The sequence below is a fragment of the Cervus elaphus genome, chromosome 28 (assembly GCF_910594005.1).
Source record: "Cervus elaphus chromosome 28, mCerEla1.1, whole genome shotgun sequence".
Classification (NCBI taxonomy): domain Eukaryota; kingdom Metazoa; phylum Chordata; class Mammalia; order Artiodactyla; family Cervidae; genus Cervus; species Cervus elaphus.
In genome coordinates, this window is record NC_057842.1 from 36930247 (window position 1) to 36954774 (window position 24528).

Genomic DNA, 24528 nt, shown 5'->3' on the forward strand with positions numbered 1-24528 from the left:
GATGTTAAAAACAGAAAATATACCTAGCTCCCTTGCATAAAGATAAAATATTTAACAGTACTGTGTTACCCACCATAGAGAGACTAACCTCAGCACTGACTCCTTTTGCCTTATCCCCAAGGACAAACATACAGGTGCCATCTCAGGTTATCTCTAACAAAAATGTTTTGTCAAATGATAAGCCTTCATGCTGTTAAATAGCACTGTCAATTCTCAGTCCTAAGAACCATCAACAGTGTTCAATTCAATGGATACTCTCTCCTTCTGGAACCACTACCTTCATTTGGCTACTGGGACATGTCATCCAATGGCCTTTTCTCCTTTCTTTCTTTCTGGTTCTTCTCAATTTATGTGATTTCCCTCATCTCCCTGACCTCTGGATATCTTGGGATTTTCCAAGACTCTTTTGCAACATCACTAGATTCCTTGCTAATCTCAACACTCTTATTGTTTAATAACATTTATGTTTTACCAATTGCCCAAATCATATCCCTCCATTACTTCAGAGTCGTATATCCAATTGCCTTTGTAATTTCTCTATGTGGATGCTGTATCAGTCTGGATGATGTGGGATAATATGGGTATAATGCAGTAATAAACTCCTGCAAATCCTAGAGGCTTGACACAAAAATTTATTCTTGCTCATGCTAACATATGAAAAATAGACTGGCTAGTGTCTCAGGTATGTTGATCACTTTGTCAGGAGCAAGAAATATGACTAATCTCATTTTGTCTCTTAAAGTTTCTGACCAGGAGTGACAGAGGTAACTTCTGTAGCCTGTTCGTTTGGTTAAATAAAGTCAAAGGGATAGGGGAGCACAACCCTCTAAAGTACTTAAAAGCAAGAAAAAACAAAAATTTATAAATAGCCCTCATTTCTGCTACATATGTCTATTGGATATCTCAAAATAACATGTCCAAAAACCAATCTCTGATATTAGCCTTGGTAATCTGCCCCTCTTGAGGTTTTTCCTTCTCTGATGAGGCCAACACACAGGCTTACTGTCTCAATCTTCTCTACTCTCACATCCTATATCAGACCAACCAGAGCATCCCACTGGCTTGCTCTTGAAATATATCCAGGATTTGACCACTTCTCAACACCACTACTCCTATGCAAATCATTATCAGCTCTCTCCTGGTTTCTGCAGTAGCCTTCAAATTGGTGTCCCTCTTTAGGTTCTTAACCCCTTACATTTCTTCTTAACACAGTAGCTGGGGTGATAAATCTCTTCAGGTGTGTCTGACTCAGTGTAACCCTAGGGCCTGTAGCCCGCCAGGCTCCTCTGTCCATGGGATTCTCCAGGCAAGAATACTAGAGTGGGTTGCCATGCCCTCCTCTAGGGGATCTTCCCAACCCAGGGATCTAACCTGTGTCTCCTATGTCTCCTGCATTGCAGGTGGATTCTTTACTCACTGAGCCTGGGAAGCCCCCACTCATTTTGTAATGCATGATTTATTTAGATAGCTTATTTTTAGTCTCTCCTGAAATACAACTCAGTTTTAGTGCTTGAACAACGTTAGGTGCACAGAAGGTGTGCACTAATTGTGTGTTGACTAATTGAATGAATAAATGATGAATAGATTAAGTTGGGGTTATTCTGAACCTAATCTGGGACTTGGGGTTACACTTGTTTTAAGACTCTTGATATTCAGCTTGAATGCCAAGGTACACTTATATTACGTTGCAGACTCCTTTGACATTGAGGATTTCTGTGGCTGTTGATATGTTTTACTCAGGGTTGAGCACGAATTCTGTTGTCTTCTGGGTTGAGCCATCAGGGTCAAGTTGACAAAGGCCTTCATTTGCCAGGATTCTTAGTAGCCAGGGGGAGTAAGGAAGGTGTGCTCATTACAGGCAATTCCTTCTGAATCAAGAGGGATTCATTTCAACAAAGTGATCTTAAAATGAATCTGCCACTCTTAAACAGACCATCACGATAAATATTATTAAGCTGAAAGGCTCTTGAGTAATGGAACATAATGAAAATATTTCCTTGCTGCAGATGTAAATTGTCGCAGGTCTGTGAACTTTTATATCAGTTTTGACACATGGCTGTTGTATTAGAAGTGTGCTCTGAGGTTGTACACATTTCCTAGGCCACTGCAGTCTTTCAGGGCAGGAAATGTATTACTCAATTTCCTTCACTATTGTGCCTGTCAGTGAAAACCTTTTTATATCCGCTGTAATAGGATTAGATGTTGTATTTGATAGTTGAAATAACACATTTTTCTATAGAACCATCTTTGTAGTCCCTAAGCTTGGCTGAATATTTTTTTTGTAATAAACTTCTCCAAAATGGGAGAAGCTTGTCAAAAAACTTTAGCACTATGGGTAATTGATGCCTGGTATTTCTTATTGAAACTTAAAGAGGATAAATACCTGCATCTTTTAAGTTTAGTTGGGCTTGTTTGCTTTCCAATAAATACTTGTAGAGCATCTAGTATATGTCAGGATATTTTCTTTTCCTACGAATCAAGCTCCAGCATATAGTTGATCATTCTCATGGACAGTCCACCTAGTGGATTGATGCAGACAGGAATGTTTTCACTGAGATACCCTTTAACTGAACACAACTATATAGCTATTTACTGTGTGTATGAATGGAAGTCTCTTCATAGCCCCTGGCTTTTCGGTGCTCTGGAGTATAAGGCGGATTTTAGGGAGGCAGTATAGAATAAATTTATGAATCATGAAATTTCAGTCTCCAATATCCTGGATTTGAATCTCTGCAACTTATTACCAGACAACCCCGATGGTCCAGTGATTAAGAATCTGCCTGCCAGTGCAGGGGACATGGGTTCGATCCCTGGTTGGGAGGATTCCACATGCAGCTAAGCCCCTGCATCACGACTACTGAGTCTGTGCTCTGGAACCTGTGAGCCACAACTACTGAGCTCAAGCATCCTGGAGCCTGTGCTCCCCAACAAGTGAAGCCACTGCAGTGAGAAGCCTGTGCACCACGACTGGGGAGTAGCCACGGCTCACGGCAACCAGAGAAGGCCCACACAGCAAGGAAGACTCAGGACAGCCAAAAATAAATAAATAAATAAATATTACAAAAAATTATTATCTCTTCCTCTGAGTGCCAGGAATCCCTATCAAACTGGGCAAACTACCTCCTGTAGTTGCTCTGAGTATGAGATGAGGTGACTTTCTGGAAATCAACCATATGGGATGGTTGGAGAGGAGCATATATTTTTAATTTTTTTCTGTAAAGACAACTATATAGCACTTACTATGTGCCAGGAATGTTTCTAAGTCATACACAAGTATTAATTTAGTTCATTCTTCTAACAACCTCATGAATTCTTAGCATTATCATCCCCACTTAGCTATTGAAGAAACAGGTGTGGAGAGGTTAAGTATAGTAACATTCAAGGCGGTTGAGCGAGAATTCAAACCCAGGAAATCTGGCTCCATAATCCATTAAATTTTTTTTTTTTTTATTTACTTATTTCTGTGCCTGGTCTTCATTGCTGCCCAGGCTTTTCTCTAGTTGTGGCCAGTGGCTACTCACTAGTTGCTGTGCGTGACTTCTCATTGTGGGGCTTCTCTTGTTGCAGAGCGCAGGCTCTGGGGAATGCAGGTTTCAGCAGTCGTGACTTCCCAGGCTCCAGAGCACAGCCTCATTGCTGTGGAGCACAAGATTGGTTGCTCCGCAGCATGTGGGATCTTCCCGGATCAGGGATCCAGTACGTGTCTCCTGCATTGGCAGGTGGGTTCTTTACCACTGAGTCACTAGAGAAGTCCCAGGGTCCATGTTTTTAATTGCATACATAACACTGATATTATTTTCCAAATATCAACCTTTTATCTATTGCTGCACGACAAATTACTCCAAAACTTAGAAGCTTAAAGCAGCAAGCATTTATTTCCTCACAGCTTTTGCAATCAGGAATCCAGGTGCAGAGGAGCCAGGTCTCCTGGCTCAGGGTTTCTCACAAGGCTGCAGTCTTTTTATTTGCTTGTAAACAGGATTGTTTTATTATTTTCTCTTTCTGATAGTTCATTATTAATGTAAGGAACTGTAACAGATTTCTGTATATTAATTTTGTATCCTAAATGTTACTGAATTTATTTATTAGCTCTAGGAGTATTTTTGATGGGGTCTTTAAGATTTTCTGTATACAGTGTCATGTCATCTGCCAATAGTTAAAATTTTGCTGCTCCTCTTCCAATTTCTTTCTTTCTCTTGTTGATTACTGTGGCTCAGACTTCCAATACTTTGTTAAATAGAAGTGGTGAGAGTGGGCATACTTACCTTATTCTGGATCTTAGAGGAAAAACTTCCTGCTTTTCACTGTTGAGTATGATGTTAGCTGTAAGTTTGTCATAAGTGGCCTTTATTACTAAGATCCTATTTAAATACACTGCTTGTATTAAACACACACACACAGTGCTTAGGTCTTTCTCATTTGAAAACATTCCTTGATTCTATTTAATTTCATTTTCTTAATTATAAAAGATGATAGACATGTAGAAAGGGACATGTATAATTTATGCCCTTTAGACATATAGATTTATTCTGTAATTGTAAAGTGAGCAAATAAACAACTATGCAGCCAATATGCAAGTCAAGAATAAGAATATACTCAGCATTCCAGAAACTGCTCTAGTACGTTATCAATGACAATCCCTCACTATTATGAACTTTATGATAATTGCTCTCTCTTCCTTGACTTCATTTTCTCTGCTAGCTTTTTGTTATTTTCCCTTCTTGATTAGGTTTTTGGAAATTGATTTCTCTTCTTGCTATCTTCATGTCCTCAATTCCCATTCAGCCCTTCACCCTTTATACCCCATCTCCAGTGAGATTTTCTTCCTGTCACCAGTGTTTCCAATGACTTCTTAATTGCTATATTTAAGAAATGCTTTTTCGTTCTTATCTTGCTGGGTTTATTTGACACTTGTGGTGACTTTCTCGTCTCAAACTTTTGACTGTTAGGATGTTCTCTCCTGGTTCTTCTCTCGTTCTGTAGGCTGATTCCTCTCAGTTTTCTTGAAGGTTTATTTTTCTATGCCCACTGTAAATGTTGGCATTTCTCATGATTCTATCACCTCCCAGCAATCTCAGCAAGTTTTAATGTTTAACTTCCACCCATAAACAATGACCCTTAAATCCATATCTCTAGCTGCATGCTTTCCTTTGAGCTTCAGAACCATATGCTTGTCTTCTTTTAGACATTTCCACTTGGGTAATCCACATGCATCTCTAGTTTCACAAATCTTAAACTGTTTAATTCTGATTAGGCAGCAGCAATGATAGATAATAAGAACAGGTAGACTTTACTGAGTTCTTCCATGTCAAGTACTATTTTAAGTGCTTTATATGTATTAACTCATTTTAATTCTCTTTTAACAACTAATCCATGCCGTAAGGGCTTCCCCGGTGGCTCAGACGGTAAAGAATCCACCTGCAATCTGGAAGATCTGGGTTTGACCCCTGGGTTGGGAAGATCCCCTGGAGCAGGGCCTGGCAACCCACTCCAGTATTCTTTCCTGGAGAATCCCATGGGCAGAGGAGCCTGGTGGGCTACAGTCCATGGGGTCGCAGAGAGTCAGACACGACTGAGTGACTAAGTGCACCATGAGGTAATAATGATTATTGCTGTATATATGGGGAAATTGAGGCACAGGAGTATTAAGCAGCTTGCCCAAAGTCAGGGAGAAATCTAAGGTGGAGCCCTGATTCAAATCTGACACTCTAGCTTCAAACCAGTGTTCCTCCCTCCTGGACTGTGATTACCTCTCAGGTCAGGAGTTGTGTGTAAGACTCTTGACCATAAATTCAATGCATTTTTGGTGATGTTTGGGTTATTCAGACAAGGATAATGATAGTCTGGATTTATGTGAGACAATTTCAATTCTCCAAAAACTTGAAGACATCTATTAACAGTATAGCATCTCAACTATGCAGGGATGGCTGACACTGTTTCTCACAGCAACATAAGATAACACTAATCTCTCTTTAATTATCAGACTGACTCTACTACATAAATTTCCTGTACTTCATTATACAGCATCAGCAGTAGGAGAAACTATGTCTATGAAAGGTATACCATGCCTAGAGAGATGAGCAACCTATTCTAAGAATAACAGACTAAAAAAGGAACTTTAACACATGTATCAAACTTGATGGAGTACAAATGTAATATACACAGTTTATAACTACACATATAGAGCCTACATTTTTTTGTGAGCTAGTTTTTAAGAACAATATAATGTAAGAATGAGAACTTTTCATTGGCTCAACCATGCAAATTAGCATTATTTTTAGGTTCAAAGACTAAAACAAATTATACAATGAAAGAAATCCAGAACAACCAAATAACAATTTCCAGGAAGAGATGAGTCAGTGACATGTGGTATTCAAAATGGCAATAGCTGGACTCTTTCAGATATTTATAGCTGTGTTTGGATCATGTGGTTCTTTTGCTCCTTTCTCTCAGTAATGTTCATTTAGGGGAGGGAGGGACTCAGCTTTGAAATGTGTTTGAACTCTGAAAATTGCTGCCTCGTTAACCCTTCATAGGAAATGGAACAGCTTGTACTGATTATATTTATTTTCTCAACAGATCATCACTATGGCACTTAATCCCACTGAGAGCTCACTCATCAGAATTCTTAGAATTTGCTTCAATATTTCAAATGTTCACCAAACTGAATCTCTTATTTTCTCTTTTTGCCTAGATGATGCTGGATCAAAAATCCATCTGACGCAGCAGGTAGACATGGCAGCCCAGGTTGCCTCTGGAATGGCCTATTTGGAATCCCAGAACTATATCCATAGAGATTTGGCTGCCAGAAATGTCCTTGTTGGGGAACATAATATCTACAAAGTGGCAGATTTTGGACTGGCACGAGTGTTTAAGGTGGATTTGGCTTTGTTTTAATTAGTTGGTAATGAGTCAAAAGGCTAACGGGCCAGTAGACTAGTAGTATTCCTGCTTTTTTTTCCTACAATATTTCTGAGAGTCCTGTGGTTCATAGATCATGTCAGGATACCACGGCTCTACAGACAAAACTAACTTCTGTTTCTGTTTCTTCACCAACTTGAAAGAAATAGGGAAAACAATGACCAACCATATGGGAAAGTATGTAATTAAGTTTGCGGTTGAATTAATGGTCAGCTTTTCATATCCAGTCTCTGGTGGCTCAGTGGTGAAGACTCCGCCTGCAATGCAGGAGACGTGGGCTCAATCCCTGGGTTGAGAAGATCCTCTGGAGGAGGAAATGGCAAGCCACTTCACTATTCTTGCCTGGAAAATCCCATGGACAGAGGAGCCTGGTGGCCTATAATCCATGGGCCATGACTTAGCGATTAAACAACCATAGCCTCTGCCTGCCTTTGTTTATTTAGAAGCAGCACACTTTGTACAGTTACTATATGTATTGCTGTTCACTGTGTGCTAGACTAATATGCATGCTGCCAGAACTCAACAGCAATCATTGGTTTTTAAAATACTGCCTCCCCCTACCTCCCTCAATTTTGTGACATCAGGCCAGAAGACACTGACATGGAAAGTGTAGTATTAGCTGTTTTTCTCTGACTTTAAATGTTTATTTCTACATTATGTCCTAAAATATGAGTGTGGAGCATGAAACATAAGTATATGATTCTCTTCTGAGCTTCATGAAGTTGTCTTTTCTCTTTGTAAATTAATTAGATCCCCAGGGAGTTGATATAGTAATTTAAATCATTCGGATCCTACTTTTCAGTATTAGAAAATGGTTACATGGTAATTCTCAAAGTCAGTGGCTCTTCAATACCAGCAGTAAATTAAAAAAACAGGCTTTGTTTTCACTTTTTTTAGTTTGTTAAAGACCAGGTATAAAACCAGTGTCCTCACAGACGAATTTCCCGTATGTAATATAATGCTCCTTCCAGTACTACTTTTAACACACAGTAGGATCTCAAACGGCTTCCCCGGTGGCTCAGCAATAAAGAATCCACCCACAATGCAGGGGCCACAGGAGTCTTGGTTTCCATCGCTGGGTTGGGAAGATACCCTGGAGGAGGGCGTGACAATGTACTCCAGTGTTCTTGCCTGGAGAATCCCATGGACAGAGGAGCCTGGTGGGCTGCAGTCCAGGGAATTTCAGAGTCAGACGTGACTGAAGCAACTTAGCATGCATGCACAGGCTCTCAAATAGGGTTTCCCTGGTGGCTCAGATGGTAAAGAATCTGACTGCAGTGCAAGAGATGGGATATTTGATCCCTGGGTCAGGAAGATCCCCTGGATAAAGGAAAGGCTACCCACTCCATTTATTCTTGCCTGGAGAATTTCATGGACAGAGGAGCCAGGGCACTGCAAAGAGTCAGATAAGACTGAGTGACTAACACTTTCACTTCAAGCTCTCAAATAATGTTTCATTAATGACTAATTTGCTACTGTACTTATCACCTGAACTAAACTCATTTTGAATCTTTTCCCTCTATATTTTAATGAGAAGTAGATTACAGATGGATGAGGGTGGCCAAAAAAAATACCACTTTAACTTGGCTTGATTCCTTAATGCATTAACAGGTAGAGAATGAAGACATCTATGAAGCTAAACACGAAATAAAGCTGCCGGTGAAGTGGACTGCGCCTGAAGCCATTCGTACTAATAAATTCAGCATTAAGTCCGATGTGTGGTCATTTGGAATCCTTCTTTATGAAATCATTACTTATGGCAAAATGCCTTATAGTGGTGAGTAATTCTAAAGCGGGCCTTTCTGCTGTAGGTCACTTACTTAGGTGTGACTTTAACTGCTTTGCCCAGACTTAGAGGGCAGAGTTATGAGGCTGACCACACCATGCGCCTGTGGGAGCATAATAGATAAAATTTGATGATAATGATTTGCATTAATGAGGTGCTTTATTGCCTCCTTATCCTTTGCTCTTGAATTTCAGTCTTATAGACAGTACTTGCTGCAGGATTTAGTCTTGACAGCCTGGGAAGAGAATGGAGGACTTCACAGTCTCTCCGAGGAAGTCAATTTGCTTTGCCCTCTAGGGTATCAGTATCTATGGATTTAAGACTCTGATTTTCAATTTGTTTTTTGTTGGTTCCATTGTATATATTTTAGGTATGACGGGTGCTCAGGTAATCCAGATGTTGGGTCAAAACTATAGACTCCCTCAACCATCTAACTGTCCATTGCAATTCTACAATATCATGTTGGAGTGCTGGAATGCAGAGCCTAAGGACCGGCCAACATTTGAGACACTGCACTGGAAATTTGAGGATTATTTTGTAACAGATTCTTCATATTCAGATACAAATAACTTTCTATGATGAACACTGAAGAGGAAGAACAAATAATGAAGCAGCAATAAAACCCAATAATCAGTTCAGCAATACAATCATATTAACCAGCTGTAAAAATGAATTTCTCTTCACATATTCAAGTAATAAGGTAAACTTGGCCACATAATATATAAAAGATTAAATGTACATTTTACCAACTGAGCAATACTGAAGGACAGTATAAGATGAAATATCATTTCCCCACTGCCTGGCCAAATCAAACGTACTAAACAGAGTTATTTTTCTTTTTAAAAGAGACTTACATTTCTATTTATTGTTTGAAATGCCGATCAAGAGGATCAACAGATGATACTCAATTTTCACTCAGTGACTGTTGTAGCATTTTCCTGTTTACTGATTAAAGTGGTTATTCATTATTCCTTGGATTGCTGAATCCCATCAGGCTGTTATTATGAAGGAATCTGATTGCTTTTCTGCACAGCAGGACCTGTGCTTTGAGATTTTTTTTTTCTCATTTAAAATATCCTGTAACTACAATGATGGCAAAGCCATGTTAAATGACTTGATTGTACTTGGAGTAATTGCACATATTTTTTTCCCATGCATAAAAAAATGAAGCAGCTGTTGAGAAAAAGAATTAAAATTTCCCTCATTTTGTAGAAGGAAATGATGGAATTTTTCTATACCTCAATGTGTGTCATCTGAGATTCATCTACATTAGTTTTAGGCTCTTAATGTTAAGAATCAGATTGCAAAGCTGATGAGTTATTATCTATGGAAATATGCAAGAAACATCTAATAGCCTGCAAGATCTGAGAAATAAGTATCAAAATAGTTTAGGAAAATGAGAGATCAGTAGGATTGCTTTATGACCTAGGATTTCTGAATAATTAAAAAAAAATGTACTTTTGGCATATAGGCCAGATTTTCAAACTGACTACAAAACGGGTCAAATTCTGCTTCAGATCTAGAAAATAAGAATAAGGAATAATAAGATTTCATAACCTTGGTTTTAACACTGTATTTTTTGTCTGGTTAGGCCAAAAGGGTTTTTTACTCATCTTAAGCTTTAATTAACCTTTGCAAGAATCTTATTTCTTTTAAGCAGTTGGTTTATCAAGTTTTGTGCCTCATTAGATAAGTATAGAGAGTCCTCAAAGAAATATATGAAAAGATCTTCTAATGTAAAGCAATATGAATGAAACAATTCATAAGAAAGTTTTGAGTACATTGAGAATATTTTGAGTATATTCTCTCATCTTTCTTTAAAGGGAAGGAAGAGCATTTCTAAGCAGTTACAGAAGCCCCAACACAATGTAGATTAAGCACTAAGTAAATCTGTAACTCTCTAATTGGAAGACAGAAGTCGTTAAAAAGGAGATAACAGGCCCCAGATGGGGAGTCGCTTGTGCTAAGCCCCATGTCAGCAAACCTAGACCTAACACTTACCCTAATTGCAGTTTCAGCCTCTTCCAAGAATGTAACCTTTAACCAACCAGTCAACCTGGAATTACTGGGCCAGCACGAGGGAGGTAATCTGCCGGATAGACCCCTCCCGTCCCACTTAGGAGGACAACCTTGTCCAAAACAATGCATTCTTGGCTAATAACTTCCTTTCCCCACCCCCTTTCCTGTTTTTAAAAGTCCTTCCTTTTCTATGGCATGGCCTAGCTGTTTTCTATTTGTTAAAGGAGATGCTGTCTTGATTCAAGAATCACTGAATAAAGCCAATTTGATCTTTAAATTTACTCAGTTGCATTTTTGTTATTTAACAAAGGAGAGATGGTTTCATGAACAATACCATTAGCAATTCAGTGATGTTCTTGTTGCCCAACTCTTTTGAGGCCCCATGGACTGTAACCTGCCTGTCTCCTCTGTCTATGGGATTTCCCAGGCAAGAACACTGGAGTGGGTTGCCATTTCATTCTCCGGGGCAACTTCCTGACGCAGAGATCCAACCTGCATCTCCTGCACTGGCAGATGGATTCTTTACCAGTGGCCACCTGGGAATCCCATCAATGGTGTTAACAAAGATCGAAGTCCTTTCCCAACCTTCCCTCTGCCATCAGCATTGTTCTCATTCCTATGATCACAGATGGCCATCAGAACCAACTGGGGTTCCCCTTTCTCCATCCAGCAAGAAAAATGGGATGTCTCTGTCTTTGCATTTTCAGTTGGATAAAAATCATTCTTCTTTTCAGGCAAGGTGGGGTCATATGCCCAGTCCTAGACCAATAACAGACTGTTTTGTGCTGACTTAGAATAAGTTCTGGGCTTCTGTGTTGGCTCAGATGGTAAAGAATCCACCTGCAATGCAGGAGATCTGGGTTCAATCCCTGGGTAAGGAGGATCCCCTGGAGAAGGAAATGGCTATCGACTCCAGTGTTCTTGCCTGGAGAATTTCATGGACAGAGGAGCCTGGTGGGCTAAAGTCCATGGGGTCACAAAGAGTCAGACACAACTGAGTGACTAACACTTTTTTTTCCCCAGAATATGTTCTGCCACTGAAGCTGGGAATATGGGTACCTTTTCTGGAGACAGGCTGGGAGTTTGGCTTATCTGAATAAAATTAGAGAAGTCTGGGTAGGCATCCATTAAGGAGAAAGTCCCCTAGAATGAAGTAGCTATGCTATACACAATAATAGTGTGTGTGTGTGTGTGTGTGTGTATATACACTTAAACTTTTTGAAACTAAAATGGGCCATGTGGAGCTAACAATTATAGAGTCACTTGGTTTCTTTATGTGTGTGTGTATGTGTGTGTTAGTTGCTCAGTGGTGTCTGACTCCCATGGACTGAAGCCTGCCAGGCTCCTCTGTCCATAGAATTCTCCAGGCAAGAATACCGGAGTGGGTGGCCATGCTCTTCTTCAGGGGATTTTCCCAACTCAGGGGTTGAACCCCGGTTTCCTGCATTGCAGGCAGATTCTTTACAGTTTGAGCCACAAGGATTATTGGACAGCGAATATTTGTAAGGGAAGGTCAACACTAATCTTTCTAATTATTTGACTATGTATAAGGCAACTTCAATTACTTAAAGTCAAAGAGTCTAATGCAAAGAGCAAATGATAAATAACCAGTTATTAAAAATTAAAAGAAAACAGCTCATTCTCTTTGAGCTTATTTCTAGGAGTTCAATCCTGCTTGAACATATACAGAAATGAATTAAAATATTCCCATTTCATTGCGAAAATTCAACTACTATATCATTTTCTTTTTGTAGTAGCTAATAACAATAAATTTTTAGTAAGGTCTGATTTTGAAATGTAAAAAGAAGGTTATCCTTTCTTGTTTTTATACTACCTGAAACCCTTTTGACTTAACACGTTTGATTCTTGGAGACATTTATGCTCAAGTTTCTGTCAAAGCAATCTATTATTCTTGTTTTTACCTGATGGATCATAGAGAAAAATAATAGATTCAGTTATGAGAAGCAGGAATAGATTTTTAAACTGATATAAATTTCCTTCCCTGTATAGAATAAAAGGATCAGGAAAAGATAAGTTGAATTCTCCTACAATGAGCCAGCTCTTGTTAAATCTACCTCCCATAAATTGAAGCAAAGCATTTTCTATGTAATGTTTTATTGATGTAATTCAGTTATCTGGAGGTGGTGGTGAGGGATGTGCGTACGTAATTTCATGTGGTATTTCGAATCTCTTTTGACAAAAATCTAAGGAATTTTAAAATAGAAAAAACCCTCAAAATTCCAATAAGCCTCTCTTAAGAAGGTTATGAAGGAAATAGCTTTATGTTGTCTAAGGTCAAAGGAAGCATAAATCTAAGTGACCAGAAACCTACAAACGGGGCTGTGGCCCGGCTCGTCTTAAAGGACACCAAAGAACAAGCGTGGGGAAGTCTCCGGCCGGGCGCATCAGCTCTCACGTTTTGCTCACAACACGTGTCTGCACGGTGCCTGCACGGATGACTGAACCATAGGGGCCCCAGCTCTTTCCACTCTCTGACGGACCACTGGGAACCATGCCCTTGGAAGGATGCCGACTGTCACCCAGCTGGTGTTTCCTGGAGGAAGCAAGGCTCAGCTGGTGCCCCGTGGCTTTGCCAAGCTTGTGCCCGATCTGCAATCCTGTTTTTCATGGTAAACTCGAGCATGTGGTTTCTGGTCCAAATGGCCTGGTTGGAAGTGTGTTTTTTGGTGACTTTTCAGGACTCGTCACAAAGATATGTGAACTACAATGGCGATAATTTGGATACTTACTCAGATTGTGTGAAAGGCTACTTAAAAAAAAAAAAAGGTAAATGAGGCTTTTATACATGGGGAGTGGAATTGCCAGTGAGTTCATCTGGAAATATTCATTTTTTGTATTTCCTGGCATCATTACAGAGAAGTTTTGGCCTACAGTCTTCAACATAATCCCCAAATTCCATGGAGTAGGCTTAAAAAAAAAGGTGGGACGTTTGATGGAGAATACTTAGAAATCTTTTAAATCCATGATTTCAGAAATATTTTAATTTTCGCTGTGTCATCCTTTTACTGCCTACATTGCCCTTTTAAACTCCTTCAGATTTGCCTTTTTTATATTAAGGAACTGATGGTAAAACTCTTAAATTATTTATGACATATAGAAATGAACAGGAGAGTAAAAATAATGTACAAACCTTGAATCTCAGAACTTTAACTAGTTTAGCTTCAGTCTGCACTCAGGTGATACTATCTATATAGGAGTTACAAGATTAAGTCATAAGGAAAGAGACACCCAATTATTTCCTTTTACTTTTCTTGCTTGGGTAGTTAATCTGTTAGTCATCTAAAGCAACAGACTTCAGTGTAACATCTTTTTCATCCTCATAGAAAATACTCAACTCTTCCAGAAAAGGGCAGCAAATCTTGGACATGCCTTAACCATCTAGTTATATGTATTGCTGTGCGGGAGATTCAAATCAAATAACATAAGAATCATGGAATCATATGTTAGGGTGAAGTGGTTAAAAGCAACTAAAATTGCTTGGTTTGGAAGGATCTAAACATTGTCTAGTAAAATTTATTGAAATTTTAGAATAGAGGCTTTAATTGTACTAATTGTAAAGGAGAAAGTTGGTTGATATTAGCCAAATTAGGTTTAATTTTTATGGTCCACTCAATTTCAGAAAAAAATATGTCTTAGTTTTCAATCATTTTTCAACATCTACATTTAATGATAGATTCAGAAAGTAAGAAGCAAAGTAGATTAGCCAGGTTAGTATATTTTAAAGGTATCTCAGTGAGACTTTTTTCTCTAAAAAATGTGTATTTCTATATTGTACCCTTTAATAATATTTATGTTGTACAATTACATGTGAGTGTATTACACGTGATTAACTTATCTGTGTAACAAAAGGTTAAAAAAGACCTCTTTTAATTGTACCACTTGTTATAAAGCTATTACTTGTTGTTGTTCAGTTGCTCAGTGGTGTCTGATTCTTTGTGACCCCATGAACTGCAGCACACCAGGCTTCCCTGTCCTTCACCATCTCCCAGAGCTTGCTCAAACTCCTGTCCAGTGAGTGAGTGATGCCGTCCAACCATCTCATCCTCTGTCGTCCCCTTCTTCTCCTGCCTCCTATCTTTCCCAGCATCAGGGTCTTTTCCACTGAGTCAGCTCTTTGAATCAGGTGGCCAAAGTATTGGAGCTTCAGCTTCAGCTTCAGTCTTTCCAATGAATATTCAGGACTGATTTCCTTTAGGATTGACTGCTTTGATCTTGCTGTCTAACAGACTCTTAAGAGTCTTCTCTAACACCGCAGTTCCAAAGCATCAATTCTTCAGCGCTCAGCCTTCTTTATGGCCCAACTCTCACATCCATACATGACCACTGGAAAAACCACAGCTTTGACTAGATGCAGCTTCATTGGCAAAGTAATGTCTCCGCTTTTTAATATGCTGTCTAGGTTTGTCAAAGCTTTTCTTCCAAGGAGCAAGCGTCTTTTAATTTCATGGCTGCAGTCACCATCTGCAGTGATTTTGGAGGCTAAGAAAATAAAGTCTCTCACTGTTTCCATTGTTTCCCCACCTATTTGCCATGAAGTGATGAAACCGGATGCCATGATCTTAGTTTTTTAAATGCTGAGTTTTGGGCCAGCTTTTTCACTGTCCTCTTTCACTTTCATCAAGAGACTCTTTAGTTCTTCTTTGCTTTCTGCCATAAGGGTGGTGTCATCTGCATATCTGAGGTCATTGATATTTCTCCCAGCAATCTTGATTCCAGCCTGTGATTCATCCAGTCTGGCATTTCACATGATGTACTCTGCATATAAGTTAAATAAACAGGGTGACAAACAATTGACATATTCCCTTCCCAATTTTGAATGAATCCATGTTCAGTTATAACTTTTGCTTTTTGACTTGTATACTGGATTCTTAGGAGGCAGGTAAGGTGGTCTGATATTCCCATATTTTTAAGAATTTTCCACAGTTCATTGTGATCCACACAGTCAAAGGCTTTAGTGTAGTCAATGAAGCAGAAGTAGATGTTTTTCTGGAATCTTCTAGTTTTTTCTATGACCCCATGGATGTTGACAATTTCGTCTCTGGCTCCTCTCTCTTTTCTAAATACAGCTTGAACATCTGGAAGTTCTCTGCTCACATACTATTAAAGCCTAGCTTGGAGGATTTTGAGCATCACCTTGTCAGCATGTTAAATGAATGCAGTAGTTTGAACATTTTTTGGTATTGCCCTTGTTTGGGATTGGAATGATAACTGACCTTTTCTAGTCCTTTGGCTGGAGTTTTCCAAATTTGCTGGCATATTGAGTGCAGCACTTTAATAGCATCATCTTTTATGACTTGAAATAGTTCAGCTGGAATTATATAATCTCCACTAGCTTTGTTTGTAGTGATGCTTCCTAGGGCCCATTTGACTTCACACTCCAGGATGTCTGGCTTTAGGTGAATGATCACACCATCATGGTTATATGGGTCATTAAGATCTTTTTTGTATAGCTCTGTTCACACTTGCCACCTCTTCTTAATATCTTCTGCTTCTGTTAGGTCCATACTGTTTCTGTGCTTTATTGTGCCTATCTTTGCATGAAATGTTCCCTTGGTATCTCTAATTTTCTTGAAGAGATCTCTAGTCTTTCCCATTCTATTGTTATCTTCTATTTCTTTGCATTGTTCACTTAGGAAGGCTATCTTATCTCTCCTTGCTATTCTTTGGAACTCTGCATTCAGATGCATACATGTGCAAGTATTAAATAAAAAAAAATTAATTGTGCTCTTTAAAATACTAAAGCAAAGGCTTTTCTTAAAAGTGTATTCTACCCTAAGTGTTCTGTCTTCATTCTCACTGGATTTCTTTATTATGCTAGTTGTTTCAAATTAATTATTTTAACTTGACTTTTATAGTTGATATTGCTGTTTCAGAGTTCAAGTTGGCTGTGAATTCACTAATGTATTTCATAGAAGTAAAATGTTTCCTCAGTTGATTATATTAAAAGAATTTATGTCTGTATGAGGGGTAAAGTACATCTATGAACCTTGGGAATATGGTCTTTTTTTATGCCACATATTCACAGTAGGCTAGCTGCTTTATGTCACCTTTCTCAGAAATGCAAGCAAATGGAAAAACTACCAGCTCTTATGTTGTCTGTGGCTGTGGCAGTGGGAATGACAGTACTGGTGGGTCTCGTGTTGGCAATTACATCCTTGGCTTGCAATTCATTGGGCAAAGTGACATGACTTCGCCCAGACACAAGGAGCACGGTATGTGTAATCCTGCCATGTACCCAGTGACAGGGTGCCAGAAATATTCATTAAATAGCACTAACACTAGCATGCCACGTTAAAATGTCAAGTAATATTTAAAGGATGTTGAGTCGTGGAAGGTCATGTATACTCATTTATCCATTACTTTTCCTTAATTATTTTATTCATTTCTTAAGCAAATATACATTGATTGCCTGTGAGTAGCGGATAGTGAGCTAAATGCTTGGATAAAATTGTGAACATGAGATAAATAGACCCTGCTTTCTCCTAAGTTTACAATCTATCAGGAGAGGCAGATTGGGGTATGTGAACCTCAACCCGTAAACCTATAAGCAATCTTACTTTCTCCTATTCTCCCTAAGGATTAATTTATTGTCTCCAATCTGCTATCTACTACTCATTCTCTCCTTGCCCCTTAACAACAGAATCTGTGTTCTTGGATCCCAGCTAAAAGATCACATTTCTTACTAGGATTTGTAGCTAGGAGTACCTATGAGATGTAAGAGAAAGTTGTCTGGCAAGACTTCTAGGAGTGCGTGGAGTGAGGGGGAGAGGCACAAATTAGGATTGGCCAGGCAAGTCCTGCTCCAATTGTGGGAGGCTGTGTAGTCCAGGTTAGTAATGGACAGACATTGATAGCCTTTAAATGGGTAGCATAATCAAATTTGAACTTTTAAAATGTTATTGTCACTAATCTATGGAGAATGGATATGGGGAGACAATTTAGGAGGACTGATTGGGGGAGCAGTGATAATGGGTCAAGTGAGTGGATGGCAAGAGACAGAGAAAACAACAAACCCACATGAGCCTCTGGAGGTTGAAGCAATGGTGCTGTTTGTTTCTGTGAATGAGGAATACTTGGGTATCAAGGAGGACCTGTCCTCTAGGAGAAACTAGATATGACATAACAGAAAAGAAGCAAGTAGGGGAGACAATGATCATAGGAGCTAATTAGCTGACTGGTCATCATAAAACATCCAACTTGAGATGTGAATTAAGAAGCTGAATATTCGCACCTGGAGTTCAGAAGTGTGAAGTGTAAATTTGAAGGAGCTGGCATAAGAAAATCACATGAGGAAAGGGGCCACTGAAGGAGAGAGTGGAGAATAAGGACCAAAAAGGGGTCAGCGCTTTTCCCTGGGGAGGTGGACATTTAAATTTGGGTGGAAAAGCAGCAGCCAGAAAAGTGGTGGAAAATCAGGGGTGTTATCATAGAAGCTAAGAATTAAGGAGCAGACATTTGTATCAAATGTTAATGAGAGGTCAAAGACTTTGGAAAGTGAAAGTTTTCCACTAGTTTTTAGCAACTTGGCCCTCCTGAGGAAGTGCATTCTTGCTGGAGAAATGGAATCAAAAGGGAGACTGGAGTGGGCTGAGGCAGAAGGGAGTGATGAGTGAGGATCACGTCTAGGGGCCTGGCAGTTCTTCCCCATGCGGGGTTGTGAATGTAAGAGAGAGGCAGCAGCTCACAGTGAATGTGGGATTCAAGGTGGCGGTGTGTTTCTAAAAATCGGGGAGACCAAATCTTGTTTGGATGCCATTAGGATGCTTGTTGGACCTTATTTCAGCGGGAGTGGAGGCTGCAGTGTAGGAACATTTACCGATTCAAATAAATCTGAAAGAATAACTGCTGTCTTGCTCACTGCATTTGTACAAACTATATAATATGAATATTTCGTTGTTAAACTAAGTATCTTTGCCTTAGGGGAACTAAGGCCTGGAACCTATAAAAACACATTTTGAACAGATACATCTCTTATTCCAGGACCATTTAGTTTTAAGGCAAATGTCATGGTAAATTTTTCTTAGCTCTTTGCTCAAGATTGATCTAGTTTCCTAACATTCTGTAGTAGATAGGTGGCTTTTCTTTGAAAATGTAAGTTTTATCTGGATGAAAGAAATAGGGCCAAAAAAAAAAAAAAAGAATTCAAGTAATTTCAACTAAAGTATCTATTCATTTTCCTTGAACATGGATGTCAGGTCTAATTGTTCAAAATATTACAATAAGGCTCATTGTAGATGAATTATGAAACCCATTTAAAGAGGTGATAAGAAAACTGGGGTTTTTAATATTTCAGGGAGAAGATGTTTGAACTGCCCCCAAAGAATATAATTATAAGAAAGAATAAAAGGGAAAAAGAAAGGAAAATAAAGCAAAGAAAGGCAAAGCTATTTTAAGAAAACCTATCATCAAATCTTAGGAGAAATGGTTCTTCCTTTATTTGGTTACTCGGCTTATGAATAATGCAGAAATGCTCTTATTTGATTTTAACATATCCTTAGTTCAAACTAAGTTTTAGGACCTGCATCAAACAAGTGATTTTGCAATGGAATCTTTCCTGGGCATTATCTGCATCAATCTATTTTCACAGAATTGCAGATTTTGAGAGCTGGTAGAAACTTTGGAGATCATATTGTCATTCTCTCAGAAGTGTTCTTTCTTTTGGAGTGAAAACTCAGAAACAAAAATAGTTAAAAGCAAAGGGTATTTAGTCATTTGAGAGAGAATTTTTTTTTCAAATAAAACTGCTTCATATGCTCCTAAAATCCTTGCATAATTACTTGAAAATCTTCAGGAAAAGGCTTGGCATAAATAAGATTGTTTCAAGTTAATTATCTCTTCCCTATATTTCTGGAGAAACTTACAGCACTTAATTTAGAGAATAGTAAAGAAAATAGTAAAGAGAAAATCAAGAGTTGATTTTGTGGCTGCACATTAAAAATATTTTAAAGCTTGCAAAGTGTGCAATGTTGTGCAAATGGGAAGGAGTGCCAATCTTGAGTAATAGCAAAAGTCAAAACAACAGGATAAATGAATTCCACAAGTTCTCAAACTGACCAGCAGGTGGGGGCCCAGATTGCTGCCGAAGAGTTTATAATTAGGAGAGAAAAAGAGACCTTAAAGTATTCTAAAATAGTTATATGTAAAAAAAAAAAAATACTGGAAGTAAGCTCACTTGATCGTAAGTACCTCTGCTCAGACCTGCAGTGAAGACATTGATACAGACACAGTGCTCCCAGTTTTAGAGAAATTCAAGATTACATAATCCCTTCTCACCAGACTCTAATCATCAAAGTAACAGTGCTCCTCACCAAAGTAGAGTTAATGGTAGATAGTCCTCATGAATGTTTCTTTTTTGACATACAGTTTCTAGTATTTCAGCTCTTATTTTTATATGTATTTTTATATGCACTCTGATTATCTTCCTACAATGCCCAATTATATTTCCAAAGCACTGAAATATTTTTTATGTATCTTTGCTTGCTTTCTTTGCTTATCCATTCTTTTAACAAAGAAGTATGAAGAGACTTTTGTAAAATTAATTTTAAAAAATTACAGGTGTTTAGATTGTTATTAGCACAAAAAGTAAAACATTTTCAATCCTAACTTGCAAAACTGACAACTAATCATAGTCCATTTTTTCAACCATAGGAGAGTTAAATTATTATTATACCAGTGAAAAATTGAACAATTTTCCCTACTGTGGTTTAGAATTTTGAGTTCATGAAACAGTGAAAATGATATGTTGTTTGTGGCATTAACTCTACTTAATTTGGAACCTTAGAATAATTTTGTTTTCTTCCATTAAATCTTTAATGCATTTTCAGCACAAAATTTAAATATATTAATATTTCAAATATTGATTTTGTGGTAACATTTTAAGGCTATCTAAATCACATCAATACTTTTTGGTGGATCTGAAAACAAGTTGATCTGTACTTTATTATCTACTCAATATTATGATTTTAAGTTAATTTGTTGACTGAAGAAGAATTATGTCCTTCAAGTTCATTCGATTATGATAATCAGATTTCTAATATTGTGAAAAAGACTTAGTAAGATTCATGCGCTTTTTCTGAATAAATGATACAATTGTATTGGGTTGGCCAAAAAGTTTGTTCGAGTTTTTCCATAACATCCTATGGAAAAAAACCTGAATGAATATTTTGGTGAATCCAATTTTTTCTTTTTCACGTTTGATATTACATGGTTAAATTCTGGTGGAATATTCCTTAGTGAGAAGGCTTTAAGAAAGGAAAGCACTACTTGTTTAATGCTAGAAAAATGCCAATGAAATGTTGATTTTGCATCTCGTTGGTCTTATTTCCGGGGTAAAATGGATGAGAAAATATAGAATGTTAGAATCTCAGTCTGATTCTGACAGAATGCTGTGCTAAGAGAAAATTTGCTTTGGGGTCCATTTAAGAAAACACTTGATTTACTTGTTTTTAAAAACCTTTTTATTTTGTATTGAGGTGCAGCCAATTAACAAAGTTGTCATGGTTTCAGGAGAACAGTGAAGGGACTCAGCCATACACATACTTGTATCCATTCCCCCTCAAAGAATCGGACATGACTGAGTGACTAATACACATACACACATTCCCCCTCATAATAACTTTATAACTACTAAATATTTAGGGGAAAGACATGGGTTCCAGAAAGGGAAAGGGTGATGCTTTCTGAGGAATTCAGGGATTTTTTTTCTTAATGGATCTGACAAGGGTTGTCCTATTTTCCCTACAACATACTTCCTGTGTTTGGCAAAGGGTGGGAACAAGATAAGAGGGAAAAGCAGAAAAAGGGAAGTAGGAAGAAGAAAAAATGTAGTTAGCAAGATGGTGAGCTAGTGGAAGAAAACTAGTTCTTCTCTCCTGAGACTAAGTAGTCAGATTTATAGTATCTATTTCAGTCTCAGCTAGAGATTTACTGACAGATCTTTGCCAAATCAAATCACTTAATTCTATAAGCCATTTTTGGCTCTTGGTGAAATATTATTGTTAGTATTTATGAAATGCAATGAGGATTTCATAAACATAAAGCCATGAATATTTCATAAAGATCTGGAGATATTTGGATCTAGTATGTGTTATTGAATACAGCCAACTCTCAAATCTCACTTAGTGAGTTATGCATGGATTTAGTTCCGGACTGATATCCCCTTGCTATGTAGTATATTTCTGAGCTGTTGCCCTTCACAAGTTAGTCAGTGTATAGTTAAGGAAAGCAATCTAATTTAATTTCAGTCTGGGCAGTAAATCTCCTGCAATGAAGGTTGAGATATAAGGAAGTGGGGGAGTGGAGGAGGAGGAGGAACTAATTTGGGCTTTCATTCAATCATCAATCCAACACTTATTGAGCATCTGCTCCATCTGAGGGACTGGGTTAGAATTGGGAATAAAAATATGAATACTAGAGAAAGCCTGATGTGGTCATGTGGTAAGGCTTTGAGCTAGATTTGGGTTACTAGTCCTTAGCCTTGAGCATGGTACTTAACCTCTTTGACCTGATATCTGCAAAATGAGGATAGTACCTAGGTCAGAGAGTTGTTTTGAAAATTAAATGAGAAAAGCATTTTGAGCATGCACTCAGTATATGTTAGCTATGAAAATCAAGTCTCAGGCATCTATGGGGAATCTGGGTAAGTGACTGATGAATATAACATTGTGGTAAGTGGTGTCACCCAGACACACACGGGCTATTAGGAAGACTTGGGAGACACACGAAAATCAGACTAGAAAGTTAATGCAAATGGAAGAGGATGTCAACACTAGATTTTGAAGAGAATTTCATGCTAAGCCAAGGACCTGTATTCTAGTCTGAAAAAACATTCGTATAAAATTTACAAGTGTCTAGTCTGAGTTTCGGGAGAAGGCAATGGCAACCCACTCCAGTACTATTGCCTGGAGAATCCCAGGGCCGGGGGAGCCTGGTGGGCTGCCGTCTATGGGTCTTGCAGAGTCAGATACGACTGAAGCGACTTAGCAGGAGCAGCAGTGGTCTGAGTTTATTGAAAACTGTTTCCCTTGAGACATGGAAGAACTTGGTTTTACATCTTAAGCTTTTGACTCTTTAGCCCATCAAATATTTGATTTAATTTTTAGGGATCCCTTTATCTGATCAAAATGTTAAAAATCATTTTTACATTTGACTGATTTTTATCTACCTTCATTAGCCATATTTCTCAATTTATTCTGTACATTTTTTTTATTTTAAAATTAATCTCTTTATTTAGAGGATTTTGGAATTTCTTGGCCCTTGTAAAATACGTTTATTTGCCTCACATTTTCCTTTCAGTATGGAATATATTGTAGAAGAGAAAGCAGTAATTTAGGACAGGTGGCTCCAGGGTAGCAATGTAGCATGTAATGAAGTTTGTGGAAGAGAAGGCCTGTTCCCTAACTCTGTGACCTCCAGCAGGCTAAGCAATCACTCTCAGCCTCATTTTTAAAACTCTTAAATATATGCATATCGCATGGGATAATGAATACAAAAATGGCCAACACACCAAAGATACTGAAGAATCTAAGTTGGTTCTAGTTTGTGCTCATGGATAGAACTCCCCTTGGAGTTTACAGTGGTTTCCTTGTCCTAGAGGATGCTGGCCTCACATTACAGATTACCAAATCTTAGTATAGCACTGCATACAGTAGGCAGCTGATATATAATATTTGCATGAACAAACTAGAAAGTGAGACAATGAAAACCTCCACAACTAAAGCACTGCTTCTGTCTCCCTCGGCAGGCTGCAGGTATACGCTAAGGGCACACTGGAGATGGTGTGGTTTGCTTATACCTAGATTAGCTGGTGTCTGGTTGTCCCATGGTAAAAACGTCTGCTTCTAGTTAAGACATCATGCATTTTGTACCGTAGAGCAGATGTGAATAATGTACCCTGAAAGTCAAGTCAAAAGACATTTTCCACTAGTCATCTACTCACAATCCTGCTTCTAAAAAAAATTAGGTGATAATAAATCTTTTCTTGAAAGCTTTCTACTGAGAGACACATGATAAGGTTCCTGATACATTCATGAGAATATTTGCTTCCAGAGTAAATAGAAACAAAGGGATTATTAAATTCTTTTTTGTTTAGGGCTATATTTTGCAAGGATTCTTTATCTCCATTCCCTTCTCTCAATGTGAAATCAAACAAATTAGTTGTGGTTGGGATTGATAGAATCCAAATTTAGTATAAAAATGGATCATCTCATTTACATAAACTAGATAAAAGAAGTACTTTTGTTGTTTCTATTTTCACCCACACTAAGAACAAAAGCTAAGTGCTCATGGAGTCTACCGTGGTTGATGTGTTTGTCAGGATTGTGCCTTAATAATTTGACGATATGTGAAAGTCAGAATAGGAAATGGTCGGTCAAATATTAGACTGAGAAGTTTCCACACTATGGGCTGGTTCTTAAAAAGAGCTCCCTGAATCATAAAGGAAATTTTCACAAATTTACCATTATACCTAGATCCCAGGGTGATTCACTGTAAATGCTTTTCTCCATTCTGAAGAGACATGTTTTAGATCAGGTTAAAGTGATTGTTCATTCATTCATTTTCATTCAGCAACTATTTTTTGAGTGCTTATTATATGCCAGGTATTTTCCAGGAATAATGAAAGTGAAGTTACTCAGTTGTGTCCGACTCTGCGACCCAGTGGACTATAGCCCACCAGGCTCCTCCATCCATGGGATTCTCCAGGCAAGAATACTGGAGTGGGTTGCCATTTCCTCCCCCAGGGGATCTTCCCAACCCAGGGATCGAACCCAGGTCTCCCGCAA

General features: G+C 38.3%; 1 protein-coding gene across 1 annotated transcript in view; it reads left to right on the top strand.

Annotated features, from left to right (window-relative positions):
* The window catches only part of FRK (fyn related Src family tyrosine kinase), a 97714-nt gene extending 86707 nt beyond the window's left edge, over positions 1-11007 (top strand). Inside the window, exons 6-8 of the mRNA XM_043890477.1 lie at positions 6695-6876; positions 8533-8698; positions 9078-11007. Of these exons, the coding sequence (XP_043746412.1) occupies positions 6695-6876; positions 8533-8698; positions 9078-9286 (557 nt within the window). The 3' untranslated portion in view covers positions 9287-11007. The remainder of the gene's footprint in view (positions 1-6694; positions 6877-8532; positions 8699-9077) is intronic.
* The last annotated feature ends 13521 nt before the right edge of the window (positions 11008-24528 follow it).